General features: G+C 46.2%; 1 protein-coding gene across 7 annotated transcripts in view; it reads right to left on the bottom strand.

The window, feature by feature from the left end:
* Positions 1 to 24837, bottom strand: part of klhl29 (kelch like family member 29) — a 274138-nt gene that overhangs the window by 7032 nt on the left and 242269 nt on the right. For all 7 annotated transcript variants that reach the window (XM_026142813.1, XM_026142814.1, XM_026142809.1 and 4 more), the window contains one exon: positions 16819 to 17012. In XM_026142813.1, coding sequence (XP_025998598.1) covers positions 16819 to 17012 — 194 coding nt within the window. The remainder of the gene's footprint in view (positions 1 to 16818; positions 17013 to 24837) is intronic.

Below are 24837 nucleotides of genomic sequence, written 5' to 3' on the forward strand. Positions count from 1 at the left end.
TGATAAGAACATTTTGTTTGAGCCATTTTTTCGCTAGCCAAAATCTTATATGAGGCTACAATTATTTAGAGTTGTGCTATCCTCCCTTTCAAATATGATTACATTAAGCTAAAAATACCAAATGCAAAGCCTTAAATGGTCCTGCACACAGCTGTGGGCAACTACATAACGACTACATCCATGTTTGCTAATGTTAAGCAGGTGTAATGTCTACAACATCCAACATCTTAGTTCAGTGGTGGCATGCTAACATTTGCTAATTAGCGCCAGAAACCTAAGAATTGGAGCTGATGAAGATTTCAAAAGAAAAATTAAGAGCTCATCAAAGTTATAAAGAGTTTGTCCTTGCAGGGTGCCACATTTTCCAAAAAGCACTCGAAGAGTTGTTGAAATATTTCACTTAAAATCTCAAATACCAAACTCATGTGAGTGCTAGAGAAAAAGAGGATCACCAAAGTCATGAATGATTCATCCTCCTGGGACCAGTGTCTGCATGAAATTTCATGGCATATCATTCAGCAGCTGTTGAACTATCTCACTTGTAGACTGACAGAGACAGACTACGCTGCTATTGCGGTTGAAAAATACTGTATTATTCACATATGACGATCCTGCAATCATTTACGCAGAGTGAAATGCAATCTTAAGTTCCACTGCAACCATCTGAGGCGTCAGCCTCAATTTCTGCCCTTGAGAAACAAGTTGCCACTGATTGGTCCTCCTCACATTCTGCCAGACGTGTTTATTTTCTTCTTTTACCTTCCTCGTCTCATTGATATGCTGCTGCCAGTCTTCCTGAGCGTATGTGTGTGTGCCAGCGTAAGCGTGTGTACATGATGTTTTGTGTTAGGTCCCATAAACACAGAACACTCATTTCTCTCTGCTCTGTGCCCGAGGCAGAATAATAACAGGATGCTCTCAAAGGAAAAACCTTCCTCTCTTTTTTCCCCCATTGAAACTCTTGCCATCACTTCCTGCCTCTCTCTAGCGGACTAACAGTAAGCACCGAGTTTGAGTGCTTGGAGGAGTACCAGGCAGGTAAATCTCATAGTTCTCGTTTGGCAAGCCTCAGAGGACTGCTGCTGGGGTTCCACTTCTCTTCCACCGCTTTGGTTTTGTTCTCATCCCTTGGCCTTCGTTGCAGAAAACGAGTCATTTTTTGCTGAAACAACATTGAGATACAGTAAAGGGAGCGCAATCTGTCTGTGTCAGCTGAAAACTTTTCAATTCTGAGATGGACTTTGCTATTCTTGAAATATCGCAATAGATTTTGTCGGCTTTCGCAGCTCGAAGGTTAGAGAGCTCAGCCAGGAATCCACAGCTGACCACGTTCTACATAAAAAATGAATAAAAAGAGGCAGCAAAACAAGGTTTTAACTCTGCAGCGGTGATAGAAGTATAGCTGTGCCTGCGGGGCAACATGGGCTGACACACTCTCCCGCACCTTGATAAAACAGCTTAGTCACCAAGCCTGGGTTCCCCCCGGGCTGAGGTCAAGGACATCAAACAAAAGAAAACGCACACACCCGCACACGGGTATGATGAATTGTGTAGCTGCTGTCTCAACAAACACCTTGTTCTTCCCTATCTCGTTCCTGCATCAACACCGGCAGCAGATATCCGACGCTGTAAAACCAGCACGCAGCAACAATAACCCACACAAATAGAGTAAAGAACAATTCACTCAATCAGACCAATACTGTTTGCTGTACAGATCTAGACAAGACCGCAGTCTCTGATAAAAAGCCAAACAGCAGCCTCCATCACAAAGCCGCAGCGGCATTACATCGACGCTGAAATGTGCGGCCGATCGCGGGAGGAAACGCAAACAAGGGATAAACAAGACATTCTCCTCCAAACGACGGAGGATGAGGTGATCCACTCCAGCTCGCTGTATCATACCAGAGAGCGTGAGGAAAAAGGACAAAGAAGCGTCAGTTCTCTCTGACAGTAGCTTAGATAAGATCACAACAAGGTAATTGGAGCAGCGAAAAGTTCCCCCTTTTTTTTGCCTCCCTCTTCACACACAATGTCCTTTTATGCAGTGTGAGGAGAATAAGAGCTGCCTTTGAAATGATGGGCCGAAATAGCTGAAAGAGGATGATGTACTTTAATTCAGCATGATGGGTGCATGTCCAATTAGGTCGCTATGGAAACACTCCACCTTCTCCACCTTCTCTTGCTCTGTCACTTTCCCTTCCTCTTCCTCCACCTCTGTAAATGGCGCTCTCGAGGGCCGCGGCCGGTCTGCCGTTACGTCATTCGGGGGAAACGATCATCCCGACGGTCGGTATCTCGCAGCGGCGCTCCTGCTCCCGGGCTTTTGGAGTCTACCGGTCGACGGGGACCCGTCTGTCAGCTGGGGGACGTCGGCGGGTTAACTCAGGTTGGAGCAGCTTGCTGATGATTCTTCTCACGGTGGAACGATCCATTTCAAATGATTTGTAGATCTTTTTAACGTTCCATAAGTGAGACCCACAGGCATTCTCCAGCATTTTCCTCAAAATCCTCACAGAGGCTCTTTTGATCTTGGCATGGTGACTCCCCACGCTTTAACAGCAAAGAGAACAGCAAGTTCAAAAGTTCAAAAAGCTCCTCAAAAAGGCTGTAATCATCAGGAGCTTCACTGGTTGTAATTTTAATAATTTAAAGTTACGACAAATGTATCTGTGAGACGACATCCTTCATTTTTTGCATTGACAGCTTGTGTACAGTTGACTTTGGTCGGTCATTTGTTGTGGATTAAGTCCTGGTGTGCCACGTTAATGCTTTTCGGTACGAAACTGCACGTAAAGATGCTGTAAACTTAATTTTTTGTTAAGGCTTCTAAGATTTCATGGGATTTTAGAATTTTGGCCTCAAACACGAATTTAGTTTGGGGGGTTTGTGGAAAAATATCCTCATTTATGCTTCATATTTCTAAAATTACTGCCTCATTTCTTTCCCTCAAAGAACATGCTGTGAACAGTTTGTTTTTTTGCAGCACAGATTAGTTAACAAAAACCACAATGTTAAGAAGAAAAAGCCCCTAAAAAGCGTCATATATCAGCTCTGTCATCAGGAACGACAGCAACGCTAATAGGGTTTTATGAGAATATATGTGCACGGCGATATTTGCCAGCATCAGCGTTCGTATCCACTCCAAACATGCATCTGCTGAACACCATGCATACATACTTAATTTACTGCGTTAGCATGCTAACAGCAAGCTCGAGAGCAGCAGAGGTTAACTGGCGTGTCAGTCCTGCAGCTTTGTGCAGATTTTCAATGGAAATCTATCAAAGAGTTGTGGCCAAGATTTGGTTGGACAAACTGTTTGGTCGACAGACATCTGCTACATTTAGTAAGAACACAATTCATAGTTTTTAGTCATGTGACCGGCCTGCAGACCCCATGGAGGGTTAAATACCCCTCTAACATTCTGGATAATCCTGCAGCACAAGGTCTGTCAACTTTCCATCTGTTTCTAGACGCAAATATTTAGATGACCTCTCAACTAAAACAGAAAATCATAAAAAACAATGAGACAGTGATGCCTTTCCCAGATCCCCGCCTCAGTGAAGCTTAATATCCATCCTGTGACGATTCCCTTCCTGTTCACTGCTGCCAGGTGAAAAGTGTTCAAAAGTGCACACTGATTTATCAGCTTTAGATCTGGATGGGTCGATATTTCTGCCGTTTGCGTGTTGAAGGACATTGTCAAGGAATGGTGATCTGTAATTAGCTAATGTCGAGCCATCGGTCATCGCTTTCAGGCTCATTGCTGTCAGCAGTCTGTGACAGCAGAGACAAGGCAGGAACACAAAAAGAAAAAAAAATGAAGGGAGCACAAATCAATGTGAGTCCATTGCACCTGATTTGGTTCAAATGAAAGTGAGGTGCACTGCAGAGACAACCACCTGAAAGGGAATGGTTTTGCAGGTGGTGCTCACAAACCGCTGATATCTACTTTTTTTTCCCCTCATTGATTTTTCTCAGTTTTGCTTTTTGCTTGTATCCTTTTCACTACTGATTGTATGAGACAGAATCTGCCGGGTTACACAGGTAGTCCAGCTCTTCCAGGATGACGCATCAACACATGCTGTCACAGGAAGGTTTACTACATCTACCAGCACTGTCTCAAGAGTGTGGAGGAGATAAGAAACAGGAAGTGGGCTGTGACACGAGGAGAGCCGGACCAATATCTGCCGTTTTGTGTGAGGAGGAGCAGTAAGAGCGCTGCCATAGCCCTACAACATGACCTCCAGCAGGCTAGTTGTGCATGTTTCTCATGAGGATATAAAGATCCAATATTGTTTAATGGCTCTGTGCTCGCGGCATAGCGCCGTGCTGTTTGACTGGAATCTGCCAGAGAACACCAGAATTGGCACGTCCACCGTAGCTGCCTGTTCTCTTCACAGATGAGAGGAGGTTCACACTGAGCACATGTGACAGACGTGAGAAGGTCTGGAGATCCCGTGGTGAACATTACGATGCCATCGTCCAACATGACTGGTTTGGCAGTGGGTCAGTGATGGTCTGAGGAGACACAGACTTCCATATGTTAGCCGACGGTACCCTGACTGCTGTCGGGGTCAGACCTTGTGCTTTGTGCTGGGCCCTGGTTTCCTCCTGTGGCCGACAAAGGCGTCGATGCCACTGACAGGCCCTCACGTCCCGAGGACATGAATCCAATTGCAACCTCTGGGATATTACGTATGGGGTGCATCCAAATATCACCACAGACTGTCCAGGAGCTACGTTCTGCTCCAATCCAGGTCTGGGAGGAGAATCCCCAGGATACCATCTGCTGTCTCATTTGACTGTTATGTCGTTTTTACACATCGCTGTGGAGATTTTCAACTTGAGTATTTTTTCAGTCATGTGTGATTTAGGGGTTCCCTTAATTTCTTTTAAGCAGTGATTTAAAAAAAAGGCTACGTGACATAAATATATAAAAACTGTTCATTCAATGACACGACTCTAAGCGGGGGGGTTATCGCTCATATTTGAAACACTGATATTAGAAAGAGAAGGAAAGACTTGTGAAGCTGAGGCAGGAGTGATTGCCAAAGCTCTCCCTGCCTATGCTATGTTTCAGCTCCACTAGAACGGATATATTAAAGGGGTCTTTGATTGACCTTTTTAAAAACATGTTACACGCTGATTTTTTTTCTTCTCTGAGATGGAAGCAGAAAACTATGGCATTTCAGTAATTTAGGTGAGCTGACCTTTGGAGAATGAAGTAATGAGACTTCTTAAATAGCTTACTACATGTGAAAGTGCTCAGTTATGATCTTCAGACCATATACTGCTCAGCAGAGAGAGACACGCTGAAGACAAAGGAAGCTCTGGATGAACGAAGCTGCAGAGACCTGGCGTATCTCAATAGACTTGTTGAAGGGACTATTTTTGGCATGAGTAATATTATTTTTCACTCTGCGAGAGATGGGAAGTCCGTCCTGATAAGTGTTTGTGAAACCCATTTGCAGCCCACGCGGGAGACGGTGCACGCAGGGGGAAAACACACACACATAGATGCGCGCACATACACACACACAGCTGCAAAAAAATTTGTGAAAAAAATATTTGTGTCAGTTGATAAGACGGTGCGGAGAGACCATGAGAGACGGAGTCGGGGGGTGTAGGGGTGAGACAGAGAGATGAACAGAGAGAATAGCGATGGAGAGCAACGGAGGGAAGCAGGGGGTTGTTCAAGGAGCGCTCCCCGCCCTCAACGCCTCGCTAAAATCATTGCCGGCCCAATTTCACTGGAAGCACTAAACCCGTCCATTATCTCCTGCCTCGTTGGCTGTAAGACGCCAGCTCATCTACGGCTTGACAGATGACGATATGTCTGTCTGTGTCTGCCATGCACGCGCACACACACACACACAATGCATACACGCACGCATGTGTAACCTCCCAGCTTGTTATATAATTTGTGTACCTGTGGTCCTCAGGGATGCACGGTTTATGTGAGGCAAGCAGCCGTTGTGTGTGTGCATGTCTGGATCTATGTGTTTCTGTGTGTGCGTATATATGTGTGTGTTTCTCCTGTGCCAGCTGCTCTGCAAGCCCTTTAATACCACATAGCGCTCGCCCCAAACACCCGTGTTACATAATCATCGTTTCCTTCACAGTAGTAAAGCCCTGAGACGGCTCCAGTAACTGAAAGCAAGTTTCTGGGCGACAGCGCTCAGCAAAGTGTCTCTGTGCTGGTGTAACTTTCAAATACTTCTCTGACTCTGTGTTTCTGCTGAACTGTGGACAGCGCAGTTTTGAGGCATGCGCCATAGCCATTAAGCTCCCAGGATGTGCTATAATTTGTTGAAGTGGCTCTTTCATGCTTTTCCCTTTTTTGCTATGTGTGTATATATATATATATATATATATATATATATATAATATTACAAAAGTGGATTCACATATTAAACATGGTCCAAAGTTTCAATTAATGAGGTCAGTGGATGTACAATTAATCGCTGCGACCCATAAGCTCAGGCTTCAGACGGCTCTGCTAGTCTGCTAGGTTTCCAATTCTTCGGCCCGGCTGATATCATCTTTCCTTGCACAGTCGATGCCTGCACAGCCGTAGCTTTTGCTCTTGATAATAACACTTTTTTAACAAGTTTTTTCAGTGCTCTACAAGTAAGGTAGAGGTTTTTTTCCAGTTGTGAAATAAAGTCAAATCTTTCCTAGAGAAGAAAGCACAGGAGAACAATGCATACAGTTTGTTCTACTGAACCAACAAAAGCCAAAAGCCAACACCACAGAGGACGATTTGCTCAAAAGAGACTGGCATGAAGCTGGATTACTAGCTAGCAGCCAGGTGTGTATTATCTGATCATCAGCAAGTGTGAGCGCTTCTACAAAAGCAGATGTTTTGGTAGACTACTGGTCTGGAGCACTCAGGTGAGTGTTAACACAATGAGCGTGCAATGCTCAGAGATACAAGAGCTACATCTCAGACTCTGCAGGCCTCAGTTAGCATGTTAAATGTTAAAGTTCATGACAGTACAGTTAGTAAAAGGCTGAACAAGCACAGCTTTTTTTGGAACGGGGTCCAGGAGAAAGCCTCGTCTCTGTAACAGAACATGGCAGGATGGTTTAGGTCTGCAAAGCTGCCTCTCGACAAACCACATGGAACAATGTCTTTTGGACAGACGAGAGCAAGGTGGAGATGTACGGCCATAATGCACAGCACCCGACATATCAGCACAAACACCTCATACTAACTGTCAAGCATGGGGGAGGAGGGGTGATGATTTAGGCCTGTTTTGCAGATACAGGACCAGGGCACCATGAACTCCTCTGTAAACCAAAGTATCCAAGAATCAAATATGAAGCCATATGTCTGACATGTTGGCTGAAGCATAGCAGCAGATCTAAACAGAAAAAGAAAAGTATTAACGCGTTGCAATGACTCAGTCAAAGTCCAGGCCTCACCCTGACTGAAGTGTGAGATCGCTCTGCATACGCAGATGCCCACAAAGCTCAGTGGACCGACTCAGCATGAAGAAGATTGAACAAAAGACAAAGCCATGCAAGAAACAGTAATATTTAATCATTGTTACTTCAAAGAAAAGTGAGCTTTGAGGGCGTCTGGCCTTTAAGAGACAGGAGCTAAAACACTGAAGTCCATGAACAGGGGGATGAAATGGATCAATCAATGGATGAAATGAGATGAAATCATGCAAAGCCATCCTAGTGAAGATCCAAAACAAAAATATGGGGCTGGAGATGACTGTAGCAGATTGCTAATTAAATCCAACCATAAAGGAACTTTTTAAATATCCTGGCATGTATGCACATTGTAAGAGTAAGATGAGAAGACCGGCACTGCTCTCATGTCAGTATGGATAAAATAAGGCTACACTCTGCAGTTCTGTTAGCTTGGATTAGCTCACAGACTGGAAACAGCTCTCCTGCCTCTGCCAGAAGGTAACAAACTGCCCCTCAGCACTTCTAAATCTTACTAATTAACAAGTTATATCTTCTGTTTTTTTGTGTGGATTAAACAATTTGCAATATTTCTTGCAATTATGTCCGGAGCTGTTTCTTGGCTTGGATGAGAATCTTATTGCAGGCAACGCTGGTTCTTAGCTTGCAAATAGAGAAACACAATTCAGTCAAATCCCACTTATCAACCTTTTTTTTTTTTAACTCTTTCTCACAAAATATTGAATTATCTATAGAGCACAAAGAAGTTTGTAGGTTAGGCTTAAAGCTGACTTGTGTGCAATAGTGTTGTCCAGGCCAGAATGTGAAACAAAGAGATTTGCAGAATATGTCCAAATCAATAGCAATCTCGCCTGCTCTGCACCTTTCAAGGATACTTATATTTGTGAAGAAATGCCTGTGGATAAGATCTTTGCACTGGGAAGACATCTGCCAGTGCTCTGAATAACAAAGTTGTAGGCTTGGTACGCTTTTGTGTTTTTCCTTCTACCTTTGAGTCACGGCAGCTTTCTTCTGGCTTTTCGTCCTTCACAGCTCCCCGGTGGATCAGACTGGAATGTGGATCCAGGTGTTATTCTGATGTTATTCAGATCACAGCTTGGCCAATAGCACGTCAGAAACCATCGTCAGAACCACCTATCATTTTAGCGATGGTCTTCTCATTATTATGACAGCGCAATAATGTGGGAAGAGGGGGAATAATGGAAAATCCCGAGGAGGATGATAACGATAAAGAGAAAAAGTAAAAACAGGCTGACTGCTGAATTTTCAGGTGTGGTTCAGCATTTTCACTGAAAGGATAAACACTGAAGGTTTCCTTAATTGGGGAAAAAACTACCAAGTATATAATCCAAGTAGTTGGTTTTATGTTTACATGGCCATACAGATGAAAAGAAAGCATCGGGAACCAAACTCTGGCTCTGAAAAATTAAACCACTCGGGCCTGACTCCTAGAGCAAGTTAGTCGCCACAAACTCCCTCATTAAAATGCCCTACTTTACAACACAAACAAACACAATTACAGCTTAGCAGAGAAAAATGGTTTTGGCAATTGTGTCGCATTATTAGGGCCAAAGGCACTGTGAGTTAAAGAGGAGTGCCAACTCGGCTGGTAGCTATCTGCTAGGCGTCATCCTAGTTCGGTCAAATCAGTCAACTCGACCTCTGGACTGGTTTTGTGGTGTTAGTGCCACTTGGAGCTTTTATAATACAAACTGAGGAACAGCATGGTTTGTTGTGTGATTCATTGTATTAACAGACCATCCGAGCAGTAGTTGCTCCAGTTTTGGTGGGTGACTGTGTACAGCTGGGAATCACCAGACACCCCATGATACAGTCTTATCAAAACACTTCCCTCACAATATGATGATATTATTGCAATAATCCAACAACATTAAGTTCTCTCACTTCAATAATTTTTCAATGCAAAAATAAAAAGAGATCAATAAACCAACACTGCCACTAAAACCTGCCATAAATGATACAATGAAACAAAGTCGGGTTGCTGTCAGTCTGAATGGGGTCAAGTCAATTACATGCAATTGCTTTCCAACAATAAAGCAACTGACTGTGATAAATAATTGAAAATTATTATCATTTGCTGTCCAAACAGACACAACGCAGGAACTCCAGCAACACTTAAAGGGAAGAAGAACAACTTTATTGACTGACCAACGCGTTTCGGCTTGTGGCCTTCATCAGGGTAGCAAAAAAACGATTAGTTATGTCTATAACTTCTGTTCCCTGAAGGAGAGGAACGAGGTACAACACATAAGTATGGGATATCACGCCCTCGCGTGTCCTGGCTGAAGAAACCTTTATTCACGCCTTTACGGCAGATGACGTGTGATGACACGCGCCAGGCCCCGCCCGCACATATAGCCGCTGCCATCACCGTCATCCCTCAGTTCGATAGCCGCTCTTCACCGAGCCAACTGCTCAGTGGGGCCACCCTGTGTTGTACCTCGTTCCTCTCCTTCAGGGAACAGAAGTTATAGACATAACTAATCGTTCCCTTTCAGTCGATTCACTCGGTACAACACATAAGTATGGGACCTATATACACGCCCCGCAGAGCAGCCACCGAACCGGAACGGGACCACCACATCCTTAGTGAGTGGTAGACCCAGCAGAAAGGACAGCATGAGCCACCGAAGGGGCTGTAACGTCCAACCGATAAAACCGCACAAAAGTGTGCGGCGACGCCCAATTAGCCGCTGCACAAATATCAGCCACAGGCACCCCTCTAAAAAGAGCCCATGAGGTCGCCATCCCCCTGGTGGAATGAGCTCCCACCCCGTGGGGCAACGCAAAACCTCCGGTGCTGTATGCCAGCGAGATAGCTTCCACAATCCAGTGGGACAGCCTCTGTCTGGACAGAGCTCTACCTCTATTCGGATTAGCGAAGCAGACAAACAACTGGTCACACAAACGCACATCCCGAGTGCGCTCAATGTAGGTGCGTAGCGCACGCACCGGACAAAGAGAATGCACCCTCCTCTGCTCCTCAGATTCAAAAGGAGGGGAGCAAAAGCTCAGCAACTCAAACTCCATTGAACTATAAGATGCAGGCATGACCTTGGGAAGATAGGCGGCATTCGGACGCAATACGACCTTGCGGCCATCAGGAGAAAACTGTGTGCAGGCAGGATGCACAGACAGCGCATGAAGGTCCCCCACTCGCTTCGCCGAGGCCAAAGCGAGAAGTAATGCGGTCTTATACGAAAGAAGTTTCATATCTACCGACTCAACGGGTTCAAACGGAGGGCCACAAAGGGCCTCCAGCACCAAAGACAAGTCCCAAGCCGGGACACTGGACTTAAGCACGGGCCTCAGCCGGCGAACCCCTTTCAGAAAACGCACGGCGAGGGGATGCGCACCTGGTGTCACCCCGTCAAAACCGATATGACAAGCAGATATAGCCGCTAAATAAACCTTGATCGTTGAAAACGAAAGGCCTTTATCCAACAGCTCCTGCAGGAATGTCAAAACATCCACAATAGAGCACTGAAATGGGAGAGTGTGGCGGTCCTGGCACCATCGCTCGAAGGCTCGCCATTTGTAAGCGTACAAGCCTCTAGTAGACGAGGCCCTGGCGCTCTGAATCGTCGCTACCACACTAGGTGGCAGACCCTTAGCAACCAAGTTTAACCTCTCAGCAGGTAAGCATGAAGGTGCCACAGATCCAGGCGCGGATGAAACACTTCCCCCCCCGCCTGAGAGAGGAGATCCCTGCGGAGAGGAAGCTGCCAAGGACTTGCTGCAAGCAGGCTGATTATTTCTGCATACCACGACTTCGCGGGCCACCAAGGGGCCACCAGGATCAGAGAGAGGGAATGCCGACGCACCCTCTCCAGAATTGGAGATATCATTTCCACTGGGGGAAATGCATACAGGAGCACGTCTGGCCATTGGTGCGCTAGCGCGTCCAAGCCCAAGGGTGCATCGTGGTCGATTATGGAGAAGTACAGGGGGCAGTGAGCATTCACCCTGGAAGCAAAAAGATCTATTTGCGCCTCGCCAAATAGATCCCAAATCTGAGCCACTATTGAAGGGTGTAACCTCCATTCTCTCACCAGAGGACCCCCCCTGGAGAGAAGGTCCGGCCCCAGGTTCAGGTGGCCCGGGACATGGGTGGCTCTTAGAGTCAGAAAATGAACACTGCACCATAACAGCAGAGAGCGAGACAGCTGCAACAGGGGAAGAGAGCGTGTTCCTCCCTGCCTGTTTATATAAGACACCACTGTTGAATTGTCCGTCCTGACTAAGACATGCTGGCCCTGCAGGACTGGACGGAAACGCTTTAGAGCTAAGAACACTGCCAACAGCTCTAAGTGGTTGATGTGCAGCTGGCGCTGAGCCGCGGACCAGATCCCTCTCACTGACGCACCCTCGCACAGCGCTCCCCACCCACTTAGGGAAGCATCTGTGGACACCACCTTGCGAAACAACACCCTCCCAATCCGAGAGCCCTGGTGCAGTAGCCCGGGCTCCCTCCAAGGACGGAGAGCTAGCATGCAAGACGCAGTTACCGGCAGCCTCCTCCGGAGGTGACGCGAAGCACACAAACGGTGAGAGAGAGTCCAGCGTTGAAACGCTCTCATTTTCAACAGCCCAAGCGGCACTACGGCGATCATAGATGCCATCATGCCCAACAAGCGCAATATCGTCTGGAAACGCAGTCTGCGTCCCAGCTGAAATTGAGCGAGGCAGCGATGAAACGCGGCCACTCTGTGCTCTGACAACCGTGCGCGGCTGGAAAGAGAGCATATTTCCAGACCGAGAAAAGCGATCTGTTGACCTGGGATTAGCGAGCTCTTCTGGAAGTTCACAGAGAACCCCAGTGTCTGAATGTGTGACAGAACCCGCGACAGCTGCGTCTCCGCCTGTTCTCTGGAGCAAGCCACGAGAGCCCAGTCGTCCAGGTAGGCCAAGATGCGGATGCCCCTCTTCCTGAGGGGCGCTAGCGCTGCCTCGGCACATTTCGTAAAGGTGCGGGGAGCGAGCGACAGCCCGAACGGCAGCACTAGGTATTCGTAGGCTACGCCCTCGAACGCAAACCTCAGAAACTGCCTGTGTTTCGGGTGTATAGCGACATGAAAATAAGCATCTGTTAGATCGATTGTCGCAAACCAATCTCCCGGGCCGACTGCACTCAGGAGCTGTCTGAGTGTTAGCATCCTGAACCTGTACGTTCGCAGGTACGTGTTCAAGACTCGCAGGTCGAGGATGGGACGAAGCCCTCCCCCTTTCTTCGGAATGACAAAATAACGGCTGTACCAACCTTTGTCCGTCTCCGAAGCGGGGACCACCCGTATTGCTCTCTTCTGTAATAGCGCCTGTATTTCCTCTCTGAGTACCAAGGCTGCCTCGGGGTTGACAATCGTGTTCACGACTCTTTGGAAACGAGGCGGCTTGACCCGGAACTGCAACCGGTAACCCATGGCAACGGTTTGCAGCACCCACGGAGAGGGGGCGCAAGCGCGCCACTGAGGGAAGTGAGCAGCCAGCCGGCTGGCCTGCAGCACTGACGGCGGGGCGCCGTCGCCCCCCAGTGTGTCTGCAGGGGACTGCATCCCCTGCCTGACCTGGCTCATTTCGCCTGCAGGTTGAGCATTTGAGATTGTTTGAGAGTAAACAACACTCTTTATTGATTGCAACATGGGAACATGTACATTTATACATTTTGTTGGGTGCACCTTTTCCGGGGCATAACAATGAAAAACAGCGGGAACACTCGATGTGGTCGCTTGAACATTCAACACATCTGAACCGTGTGCAGGGGTTATGTGCTTGGGAGACCGCGATAGGGAAGTGCAGCGCCTTCTGGGGCTGACAACCTGAACAGAACTTAAGCGGCACCTCTTGTGCGGCAACAGAGGGGTAAGAGCAGCGTCTCCCTGCGTCTCCCGGCCTTTGCCCCAGGCCGACTGGCGTGGAGCTCGGGCCGGAGTACGTGCTCTCGCCGGCGGCCCTCCCACTCCAGCAGTGGGCGCCGGTCTCTTGCCAGCTGTCAGAGGAGCGGCGGGCCTGTGAGAGCTAGCAGTGGGCTTGGGCTGGCGTCTGGGGATGATGTCGCGCAGAGCTTCCGTCTGCTTCTTCCTCAGATCGAATCTAGCCTGAATGGCTTCAAGTGAATGTCCGAATAACCCAGCCGCAGACGCTGGTGCGTCCAGATACACAGCTCTGTCTCTATCAGGGACGTCCGAGAGGGTCAGCCACAGGTGCCTCTGCGCCACCACTGTCGAAGCCATCCCTCTGCCCAGGGAGAGCGCTGCACAGCGAGACGCACGGAGGATGTAATCCGTGGTGACTCTAACCTCGTTAAGAAGAGGTGACAGCGGGCTGTCCTCCGGAACCAGCGATCCAAGCTCCGCCAGGCACATTGCTTGGTACGTCTGGAGCATGGTGACGGAGCTCATGGCTCGAGCGGTGCCGGCCTGAGCCCGATAAATCTTCTCCAGCTGCGAGGCCGAGAATCTGCAGTGCTTGGACGGCAGAGTTGCGGGGCCACCGACACCATGGTTATGGGACGGGGCCAGATAAGCAGCCAGAGACGGCTCCATAGGAGGTGGGTTAGCTAAACCAGCTCCCTCGGCGCCGTCCAATTCCATGTACTGTCCATAGCCGGGCACAGTGACGCGGGTAGACAGAGGTTTGTCCCATGACGCTGTTAGCTCGCAGAGAAAGTCTGGGAACATGGGGAGGCAGTTTTTGGCCGTTGCGGGCTCCGGTGGAAGGAAAAAACCCGCAAACCGCGACGGCTTCCGAGCTGGAGGAGGAGAGGGCCAGTCCACCTGCAGCTTCTCAGCGGCACGGCGAAACAGGGAGAAAAGAGAGGTGTCATCGTGGCCGACCGGCGCAGCAGCGGCGGCATATTGGGTCGACAATGAGCTCTCCTGCTCATCCTCCGACAAACCATGGATGTCCAGGCCGATGTCCAGCACGTCATCGTCTTCCTGGGGAGCGCTGGCGGGCTTCAACCCAGGCTGAAGCCCGTCAGCGCTCCTGCATGGTTCCGGTCCGTCATCGGCTAACCCGTCAACGTATTCCATGTGGTCAGCCCAGCTAATCGCGGGGACATCGACCTGAAAATTTTCGTCTTCGGACTCGGACGAAGCCGGGGCTCCAGACTCGGAAAGAAGAGGGTCATGCCGTGCGACAGCCGAGCGTCCCAGCACTCTTTCCACAAACGTCACCCGTCTTTCCAGGGTCGAGCGTCGGAGCTGGCGACAAAACGCACAAGCTTCGGGCTCCGTCAACGCTCTCCTAGCGTGGACGATCCCCAGGCAGACAGGGCAGGCATCGTGCTGGTCGCTGTCGTGCAAAGAGAAACCACATCCCTGAGGACAGGGGCGAACAGAAGATTTCTGCTTTGCTCGCTTCGGTTTGGAGTCCATTCCCAAAACGCAAAGCGAAACGCTGCACAAGAAAAACTTGAAAATAGCGCTCCGCGGGCAGCCTACGCACCAGCTGGGCGGTGGAGGCTAACACCAACAGGGGCAGTTAAGCTAGGTTCAAGTTGGCAGACAACGGAGCTAACTAGCAGTAGCTAGCTAGCCCAACTCAGCAGAGGTGTTCTCAGCGAGGTGAAGAGCGTAAGAACTGAGGGATGACGGTGATGGCAGCGGCTATATGTGCGGGCGGGGCCTGGCGCGTGTCATCACACGTCATCTGCCGTAAAGGCGTGAATAAAGGTTTCTTCAGCCAGGACACGCGAGGGCGTGATATCCCATACTTATGTGTTGTACCGAGTGAATCGACTGAAAGGGAACATTCAAATTAACCAATCACAGCTTCATTGATAAACCAGCTGACATATAACAGGTTGGTATTGGTTAACTGGTTAAGTCATGTCCAAGTAAATACTGCACTAGATCATTAATGATGAAGACGGGGGGGAGGAGACGTAATCCCTCCCCCCCGTTTGTAAGAAGAATATTACAAATATACAAAAAGACCCATAAAATGATTACATTTAATTAGAAGTCAGTGCAGCAGTTAGATTAAAAAACAAGAGTACATCATAACATGGAAACATTCTCTCCACGCACCTTGGAAGTAGGCGAAGTTGTGCCAGAAATCTTTGCTGTCTAAATAGCGACAGATATAGATTACATTTGTGCTAGTCGAATTTCCTAGACAGCATGTTCAAACACCTTCAAGCTCAACAGCACAAACAGACCACTATAGTACTGGCATATATCGGTAAACCACCATCCGTCCATCCTTTCAACTCAGTTCGATTCAAGTCAATTCAGTTTTATTTATCCAGCACCAAATTACAACAACAGTCAAAGTCAAAGTCAACTTTATTTGTCAATTCTGCCACATGTACAGGACATACAGAAAATAGAAATTTCGTTACTCTCAAACCCTAGATGAAACAGTCACCTCGAGGCACTTTATCTCGTAAGATGGAGACCCTACAATAATAGACAGAAAACCCCAACGATCAGACGACCACCTATTGGTCGGTTGGGTGTGAGGGGAGGGACAGGACATCCCTCCATCAATCTATCCATTAATCTGGAACCTACCCAGCTATTATAGGGCAACCTGTAATATCTGGCCACCTTGCAGGTAACCTGTCCAGGGTTGCCAGTCCATCCCAGTGCAACAGAGACAACCATTAACACTCACATTCCCACCAAAGGCTAATTTTGAAGTACCAGTTAACGTTCACAGTCTTTGGACTGTGGAAAGAAGCCATGCAAACCCAGGACCTTCTCTTCTTGCTATGAGGCAACAGAGCTGCAAACTTAACTTATAAAACTGATTGAGTCTGGTTTTATGCACGCTAAGAAAATATAAGGTCTCATAGTAATGTGCTGTGTAACACTGCACTGATAAAGAAGGAGTTTAAGATTTCGACAGGGTAAGTCGAGCGCATGACATGAAGTGAAGGGGTTCATCTGGGTAGAGTTGTGAGAACACTGTTGCTAGGCAACCAGGCAGCCATAATTGAGGCCCAAAGATATCTTGTTGCTCTCTAATGTGATAGTAAGATGTCAAAGAATAAACGAATGGATGCATATAAATGGTTAAACTAATACTTTTGCATTTTGTGCCGTTTCCACTTTAGATTTTACATCGCAAATAAAAAGCAGTCTAAATACTGATGCTCTGATATGATGCCTTGAAAGAAAAGCGTGGAGGTTTTCAGGGGCTAATTCTCTTTCAACTAAATTTATTTGACAGCACAATGAGGAAGAAGGACCCTACATTTGGGAATATCTGAGAGAAACAGGTCCGTCATCAGACAAAAGTTGATGCAACAATGGCGACAAGTCCCCTGAGGACATAACATCCCTTCACTTTTTTTTGCTGCATGTGTGAATCTGTGACAAACACGCTGTGTGTTTTCACCTGTCTTACCTATCATGGGCGATTCGATGAAACTCCAGGTGTTGCTTTGCGGTACGTAGGACTGGAGCACACCCGCCGAGCGCCCGGCCTCATTCACACCTCCGAACACGTAGATCTTCCCTCCGCACACGGTGGCTGCGGCAGAATGGACCGGCTTGGGGAGAGGAGAAACCGTCTCCCACTGGTTGGTGATGGTGTCGTACCTGAACGGAAACAAAGACATTTTCTTAGGCTTATGAAATTACCCATATAGTCATTTCACCTTTTTTTCTAGTTAATAAAACAGATAAAAGCAGAACTACGCGCAGGTCAAGGTTTAGACTTGACTGATGAGCAAAGTTCGCGACCCCGCTTCTATTAAACAGCTCCAGGATGAGGAGAATTACTTATGAAAACCCCTGTAACACCCAGCAGTCAGTCACTCATTTACACCCACACACGCACACCAATAGTTTACAAAAACGCTCTGATTTTAAAAGTTCCCACTGCTCTGAATTCACAGTGAAATGCTCAATTTGGCTGCAGGGCTGACAGATATAATTAGCAGAATGCCTACACCACCAGGGAAGATGAAAAAGACCAACCATTACGTACAATGACAGCAATTAAAGCAATTACACAAAACAACATATGTTGGGAGCTACAAGCCATTAGTCTCTAGAGTTGGGCTGTGTGTCAGCACTGAGCTTTGGACCTTACTCGCTGAGCCCTCTTTGGCAGAGACGTCAACGCGGAGCCTAAAACTCAGCCGACCCAAACAGATACAGCCAGATGAAAGGGCCTGACACAAAGGGCTGCATGAGAACAAGACGCTGGCTTATTGGATTGTGCCCTTGTCAGAGGTTGAGCGTGTGCGTTTTATATGTATATTTCCCCACATTTGCATTCCTGTTTGGGCATGTGTGTGCGTGCATGCGCCACGCGGGTGTGTGTTTTTGACTTGCGGCTCCATTAGCGCGGTGTGTTAGCAGCGTAATCCCGTGTCCATGGGCCACTGATCAAAGCAGCCGCGCCGACAGCCTTCCAGCTGGAGCGGGCCTCATTAAAGAGGCGCAAACGGATCCAGGATTTGTGATTAAAACACGCATCCATTCAGACTAAAGCGAGCCTCCGTAATCAAGGTTGCGTCTTTGTTGTAAAGAAAAACACCTTTGTCTGAAAACCGGGGGCAGAATTCCCAAGACAACAAAATCTTACACTTGAAGCGCTTGAGTGAATATTAAAAGTGCCACACTTAAAAGTCATTTTTAACTCCAGTTTTCTCACTGGGGTCAACGACCTTCATCACGGCACAGGTGTCTTCTCCCATTCATACAACATACAGGTGTTTGTTTTAGCGTACGGATGCTTCGCCACCGCGGTCTGTGCAGCATTTGAAGTCAGGCTGAATTTAAATGACACCTGGAAGCACTCATTGCAACCACCTTCCTGTGAGAAGGCTGTTAGATAAAGTGCCAGAGGATATGGGTGAATTAGCCTTTGGGAATATTCTCGGGGTCTGATAATGACCTTGGCAACAGCTGCCGAGGGGATGGGGTGGGTTTAAAATCGAGTGTCAGTCTGACAAAGTGGTGACACAGAAGCTGCTCTAGGAAAGGTGGACTTGAAACACTCAAGAGTGCCAATTAGCACTTTTCAAACACTCACGCTCACACACTTGCCCGAATCAGGTTGAGTAACCGAACCCCGCTGAGATAGAAGGACTGGCACGTGGTCATTCCCCGGCAGATGTAATTACCCCTCGGACCACATCGGGGGAGGTTCACAAATTTAAGGGTCAGATGCTGCTGAGTGATGCTGATTACGGGACAGACAAAAGTCACACGGCACTGCTGCAAACAGCCGGTTTCCATATTTCTGCACATAATAAATGTCTCGTGGCCCGCGGTGTCGCAGTTTTGGTTCATTCGTATAGCAGACGCAGTTGGCGACCAGCTAGTGAACACAGTGGCTGCTAAAGAGCCAGATAATAGCCCTGGGTATTATTGTAAAGGGAAAAACATTGCTAGGGCTTGGAATAAAACATTTATGCAATTATATTTTTACATATTTTGAAAGAAGAGATAATTTTTCCTGCAGCACTTTATCTGATTCCAATTCTTGCTCTTCAAATATTCAGACGATTAGAAATACTGGCTGCATTTCTCCAAATTCAAAGCTTTAGACACAAAACAGAAATAGCTATAATGCTGAATAAAAACTGCCATTCTGACTTCTTCAGATAACGATGTGCTCATCACGTGAGACCCAGTATCTTTCAATAAGAAGCAGATTAGGGAAATGGGCTTCAAATCCCATTAATGTAAACACAGCACAGCTATCATCCAATCAGAAAGGGTCAGGAGTTGTAATAAAAGGGAACACGTGCAGGTCAGAAGAAAGCCGCCGTCTCGGGGCTGTTTCGCAGGTTGCAAATCTGATTGAATTCATTACGTGTGTGATTCACCGTCAAGCATTTAATGTGAACCGTGACATGAGGACTGACACTAAAAAGACTCGAGAGTGGGTGTATATGGTTCGATTATATCTCCAAGGCAGAGGAGCCAAAGCAAGGAGGGAGACACTCTGCTGATTACAAAAACAAAGACCATCTCTGTCCTTCTGTTTCCTCTTCCCTCAGTCAGACAGAAGCTGTTTTCATCGTCACTAAAGACAACGTATGAGTTTAATCATCGACATTCTGCGCTACATCGATTGCTTTCTTTAAAAAGATTTTAAAAAAAGTGTTTACACACAGACTGATCACCGCGTGAAGCCATGTAATCGTCTGTAGCTCTTGACAGGGACTGTTTCATCACGCAGGGACAATCATCTTGAAAATGCAGCTGCGGGGTTACAACGAAACAAACAACGTGGGATTGTGTTCCTTTATGTCAGGTTAGAGACAGAACGAAAGACTGATAGGAAGGGCAGGACGAGGATGTGAATGAAAGAAAGAGGCCAGGCTTTCGAATGCGTAACGCGGATAAAAATGACAGGCTGATGCTCGCGGCGCGCACCGCGACTAATGCGTCAACAAATCAGCGTTATAATTTCGTGTCACCCAGGTGCGAGGCATCCCCGCAAAGTGTGATTGTGTTCCCACATGACCAGACTGCATGAGAACCATTATGTTTGATAACAACAGGTGAATCGAGACGGATGCCGTGCAAAATATGCAGCCGCAGCTGCCGCGTTTGCTCACGACGATTGGCAGATGGACGTGCCATTTCTCCACCTGTCTGCAGACTCTACGTGGCGATCCGACCTTAATTAATTAACTGGTAATTAATAAAATTGATGGGGGGGGATAATCTGATTGACTTATCGGCATACAACCTGGTTATTGGTGGGTAGTGTGCATGTTTACTGGCTACACTGCATTTTTCACCAGCGACAAAACCAAAAGGCTGGAGTTATTTTTATTCCCTATTGGACAATTCCATCCGTCTCCAGCATTTTCCAATTTCCCTAACAATCTGTGGCACCCAGCGCCAATCCTAGTCGTTCTTACAGACAAAGTAAATCTAACAAAGTAATTTTCTAACACAGCTTGGTACTTCACTTTTTAGCCAAATAGAACATTTACTGAAAACCATTTTTTTTAGGGTGGCAGATGAATACATATTAGGTCCCTTGATGGTATTTAAGGCATCAGGATGCCGTTGACGATGTTCACTAAAAATACTGGAAACTACAGTGCACATGTTCATCAATGATATCAAACTATCCTGAGCAAAAGCGCTGCCCTGCAATGTGCTCTTAATACTGTTTGAGCTGTATGGTACAAAGGAATGCACAATATGAAGAGATGTTATACACAGACAATACTTGTCAGACTGTTTGTTAGTTTTATCCTTTTTAAAATAGAATCAAGTCTTTATTTATTTATTTATGTCTTCTATAAGACTGATTTGGCACTTCAAGAGAATGCCGAAAGATTAAACCCGTTTCCGTCATCTTCAAAAAGCTGGAACGTGTGGTGGACGTGGGCTTCACCAGCTAAGACTGATGTCATTACAGGCTGCTGAGAAAATGCAGTACATAAGAAGATATTGGCCCTCAGGCCCTCACTTTTTAACAATAACTCGGAAACAAACATCTGACTCACAGACCATAAAAATGAACCAAATGCAGCCTGCCGTCGGATTTGCTCAGTGGCATTACACATCTAAAGCCTTGTGAATATGTATGTGTATCTTTTATCTGCGTGCGTGTGCTCGCCATCTTGTTTCCTCTGATTATGGAACAACATCAATGTGCTATAGCATCTAAGAATAACATCAATCGGTAAGTGTGATCTAATGTGACACAGGAATTCATGCCATGAAATGTATCAGAGGCAATATAAAATATGGACGTAGCCACAGCATAATGACACACTGCTTCTGGACTGTGCATTGTAGAGCTTTTTAGAGGCCGTTTTAGAGCAAAATTGATCACAACTGTATTTAATTTTAAATCTTGTAGCGCCAATAATAGAGAGAAAATCCCAACAATCAGACGGGCCCCTGTGAATAAGAACTTGGCGACAGTGAGAAGGAAAAACTCCCTTTTTAAAGGAAGAGAGTGAAGTGCAACGTTGTATCCATAGACAGATACCAGATACCTGCTTATTAGAGCTAAATAACATGCAAATGAGATGCTATACTGACTAAAAGTAGAGGACTGATATCTTAGATGGACTGTTGGAACAAATACCTGCACAGCAAGTTATGATATTTATCAGATAGTTGCATTAAAAATGCTTCAAAAAGACACCAGAAACACGCTTCCACTTCAGTGACTCTTATTAGCTGAGGGCGAAGCCTAGCTGACAGCGAGGGGACTGTGTCAATGACCACTGATCACTTGGAGCAGCCATGCACCTAATTAAGCTTAACTTCAAACTTTTGTAGGTTTTAAACAGGTAGGCTGGAGATAGTAGCACTATCAAAAAGACACCAGGCGGAGCTGGAGGTGGTGAAGATGCTCAGATTTTAGTTGGGTTTGGGACAGCTCAGCGATGCAGGAAGGCGATCCACTGTGGCAACTTCTAAACGGAGCAGCTGAATGAAAAAGAGGAAGGTTATAAAAAAAAAGTTTTCCCCTCATTAATTTATCATGAAAGAGAAAATCGGTAATAGAAATGAGAGATTTTTTTGTAGCACCAGGCCTCAAAGACGTTTAATTTTGCTTTAAAGATTGGCAGGTTGATATGGGAGCCCGTGGGGACTGATTCCCATTTGGAGTCAACGCTCAGTGGCTATTTGAGGAACTGCACCTTTTAACACTTCCCCCGTTGGCCTAATTTTTCATCATCTGAGGTCGCTGCTTGGCTGTTGCAGTTCATTTGACAACTGACACATTTGGTCTCGTTTGTACCGCCTCTGGTTAATTTGGAAGCTGTCGACCGGTTCCTGCCTTTTAATGCTGACCACACAGCCTCCATTTCTGACCACATGTCCATAGACTAGCTGTCTCCAAAACACGCAAGTCATGCAATCTAATCATCAAGAAGGCGCCCAAGGCACTGGATCCAATTCACTAATGTAGTTAACTGGAGGGTAGTGGGGATGATGAACCATGCTTTTCTCCATACTTGTCTCTATTTTTCACACACATACGATAAACCTTAATGGATGGGCTGCCAGTCATTGAGATACTGACATGCATCATTTCCCCCGAGATACAAACTACAGCGTTTATAGAGTGAGGAAAAGTGAGTCGGGAGGAAAGGGAGGAAAAAAAACCTTGTTAGGATAACAAAACCACTTGGGCTCTATACACCTCAGCACTGACAAAAAGATCCATTAAGAGGCAGAGGAGTGCGTCGTGCTGCAGTTACAACTACTCTGGAATCGCACACAAACATGGACTTAACAATGGCTACAGTATCCTCCACACTTGCTATTAAAAGCCTTGAGATGCAAACAGCAAGTGGTGGAATACAGTGCACAAACAGGAAAGGCATGATAACAAATCCTGCATTTACTCATGCTGTTAAGTATGCTTAAACCATACAGGTTCACAGCAGCGTAACCTTAAAAAAACTGAGCGTGCTCACTGGAATGCAAAAAAGAAAAAAGAGGGGAAAAAAAGCATTTATCGCCTGCAGAGAGGAGCTGATGCTCTAGATTATATCAAGCAGCAACTCGTGCCCTTAAGTTACAAACTCACATTAATCCCTGCAACAACTCCAGCTATCTTACTCTCATGAACACAGTCTATCGTAGTCTCTTCCCACTGCCCCCACACACACACACATGCACCACCAAATGTGCACTCTAATGTGGATTTCAAAAACCTGTGTTAGTCATGTGAGTAAATCCAGCTTGTTTGTAAAAGAAAAACCGTCAGTTTGTGATCAAATCAGCGTGTCACGCTCTTCGGGGTTTGAAGGGATTTGGCAGTTTGTTTTCACTTAAATGTCTCTGCAAGCATTGTCTGGGGGACGCATTTATTCATGCTGATAATCTCTCAGAACTGCACTTCAACAAAATGATTTTTTTTTTAAACATTTGTCCAATATAACACAACATATAGCATTTACCGCAGCCTAGAGTTTTGAATAAGCAGCATGCTAAAATGCAGACACAGGGTGGCAACCATAACTAGCTCATTCCACAGAACAATCTGAAAACCTCAGAAACAGCTGATTTTTTGTCCAATATTATATTTATCATGAAAAATGTTACCTTCATACTACTGATAGTTTCAAAGTTAAATAGCAGGGGGTTTAAATTTGTCACCTTGAGCCCTCATACCTTCACAGGAATCAAATAATTGTTTTTCTATAGCTAACTTAGTTTCAAATATGCGTTATACTGTACAGTAAGGATTCTACAATAATACAGAAGAAACCCCAGCATTCAGACCAACCGCTACGATCAAGCACTTGGCGACAGGGGAAGGAAAAACTTCCTTTTAACAGGAAGAAACCTCCGGGAGAACCTGGCTCAGGGATGTAGAGACTGACTGGGGTGAGAGGAGGGAGTATTAAACCAAATCCACTGCATAAGCACTGCATGAAAAATGTAATACACCCTTACTCCTTCAATAAGAAGTAAAAGGGTGACTAGCAGCTAGGTGCCATGTTTACATCATATTTATCACATGCATTTGATTAATTTATAATCAACAAGTGTGAGCATTTTTCTAAAAGCAGCAGTTTTGGCAGTTTGCAGAGCATTCAGGTGTTATTACAAAATAATTAAAGACAATGGCCACAAACCTCGAGCCATTTCTGCATTTCAGCTTTGTTTTGTTCTGTTTTTCTTTATCTCAGGTTGTATTTACCCAACTTTAAGGCCGGGCATAGTCTACCGTATTTTCCACACTATAAGGCGCAGTTAAAATCCTTTAATTTTCACAAAAATCGACAGTGCGCCTTATGTATGAATTCTGGTTTTGCTTACTGACCTTTTATGTGGTACACAGCGCTCAAAATCTAGAAAATGTCTTAGTACTACTTTGGGAAGCTACGAAGCTGCACCGCTTGATGGATTGTTGGAGGATTACAGCTACTGTAGTCAGGAGCCTCAGGGAGTAATCTGGGTCCAAAACTTCAACTTCAGGTCCTAAAGTCAAACAAATACTGCGACATCACTGAAAGTTAAAAACTGTCTAAATTCTTTTATCTTTAATAAAATGATCAGTGTTGCTGCTTTACCAGGTGTAACAATTAAGTTTAACATCCAGCCATCATGAAAACAGAATTTATTAAATTTAACAGAGTTAGAAGTTAGCAGGAAGTTAGCTCGCTAGCTTCCACCTAAACATGATATAGCATGTTCTGACTGAGAGATTTCTGAAACAAATTCAAACGTACAGCTCTGCTATCACTTCCAACATAAATAAAGACAGAAAACTAAACAGCAGTGACGTTTGTAGGGTTACTGAAGTTGGGCTAACTGGTATATGCTACGTGATCGCTAGCTACACAGCTATGTTAGCATAACATAAACACAGTGAAGCTGGAGGATGAACGCTAACTTTTTTCCACTCGATAAAAGCTAATGTGAGGGTTCCTGATGGTTAGAGACAAATACAATCGCATGGCAGGATGCT

Source organism: Astatotilapia calliptera, chromosome 15 (assembly GCF_900246225.1).
Source record: "Astatotilapia calliptera chromosome 15, fAstCal1.2, whole genome shotgun sequence".
In the NCBI taxonomy this organism is placed as follows: domain Eukaryota; kingdom Metazoa; phylum Chordata; class Actinopteri; order Cichliformes; family Cichlidae; genus Astatotilapia; species Astatotilapia calliptera.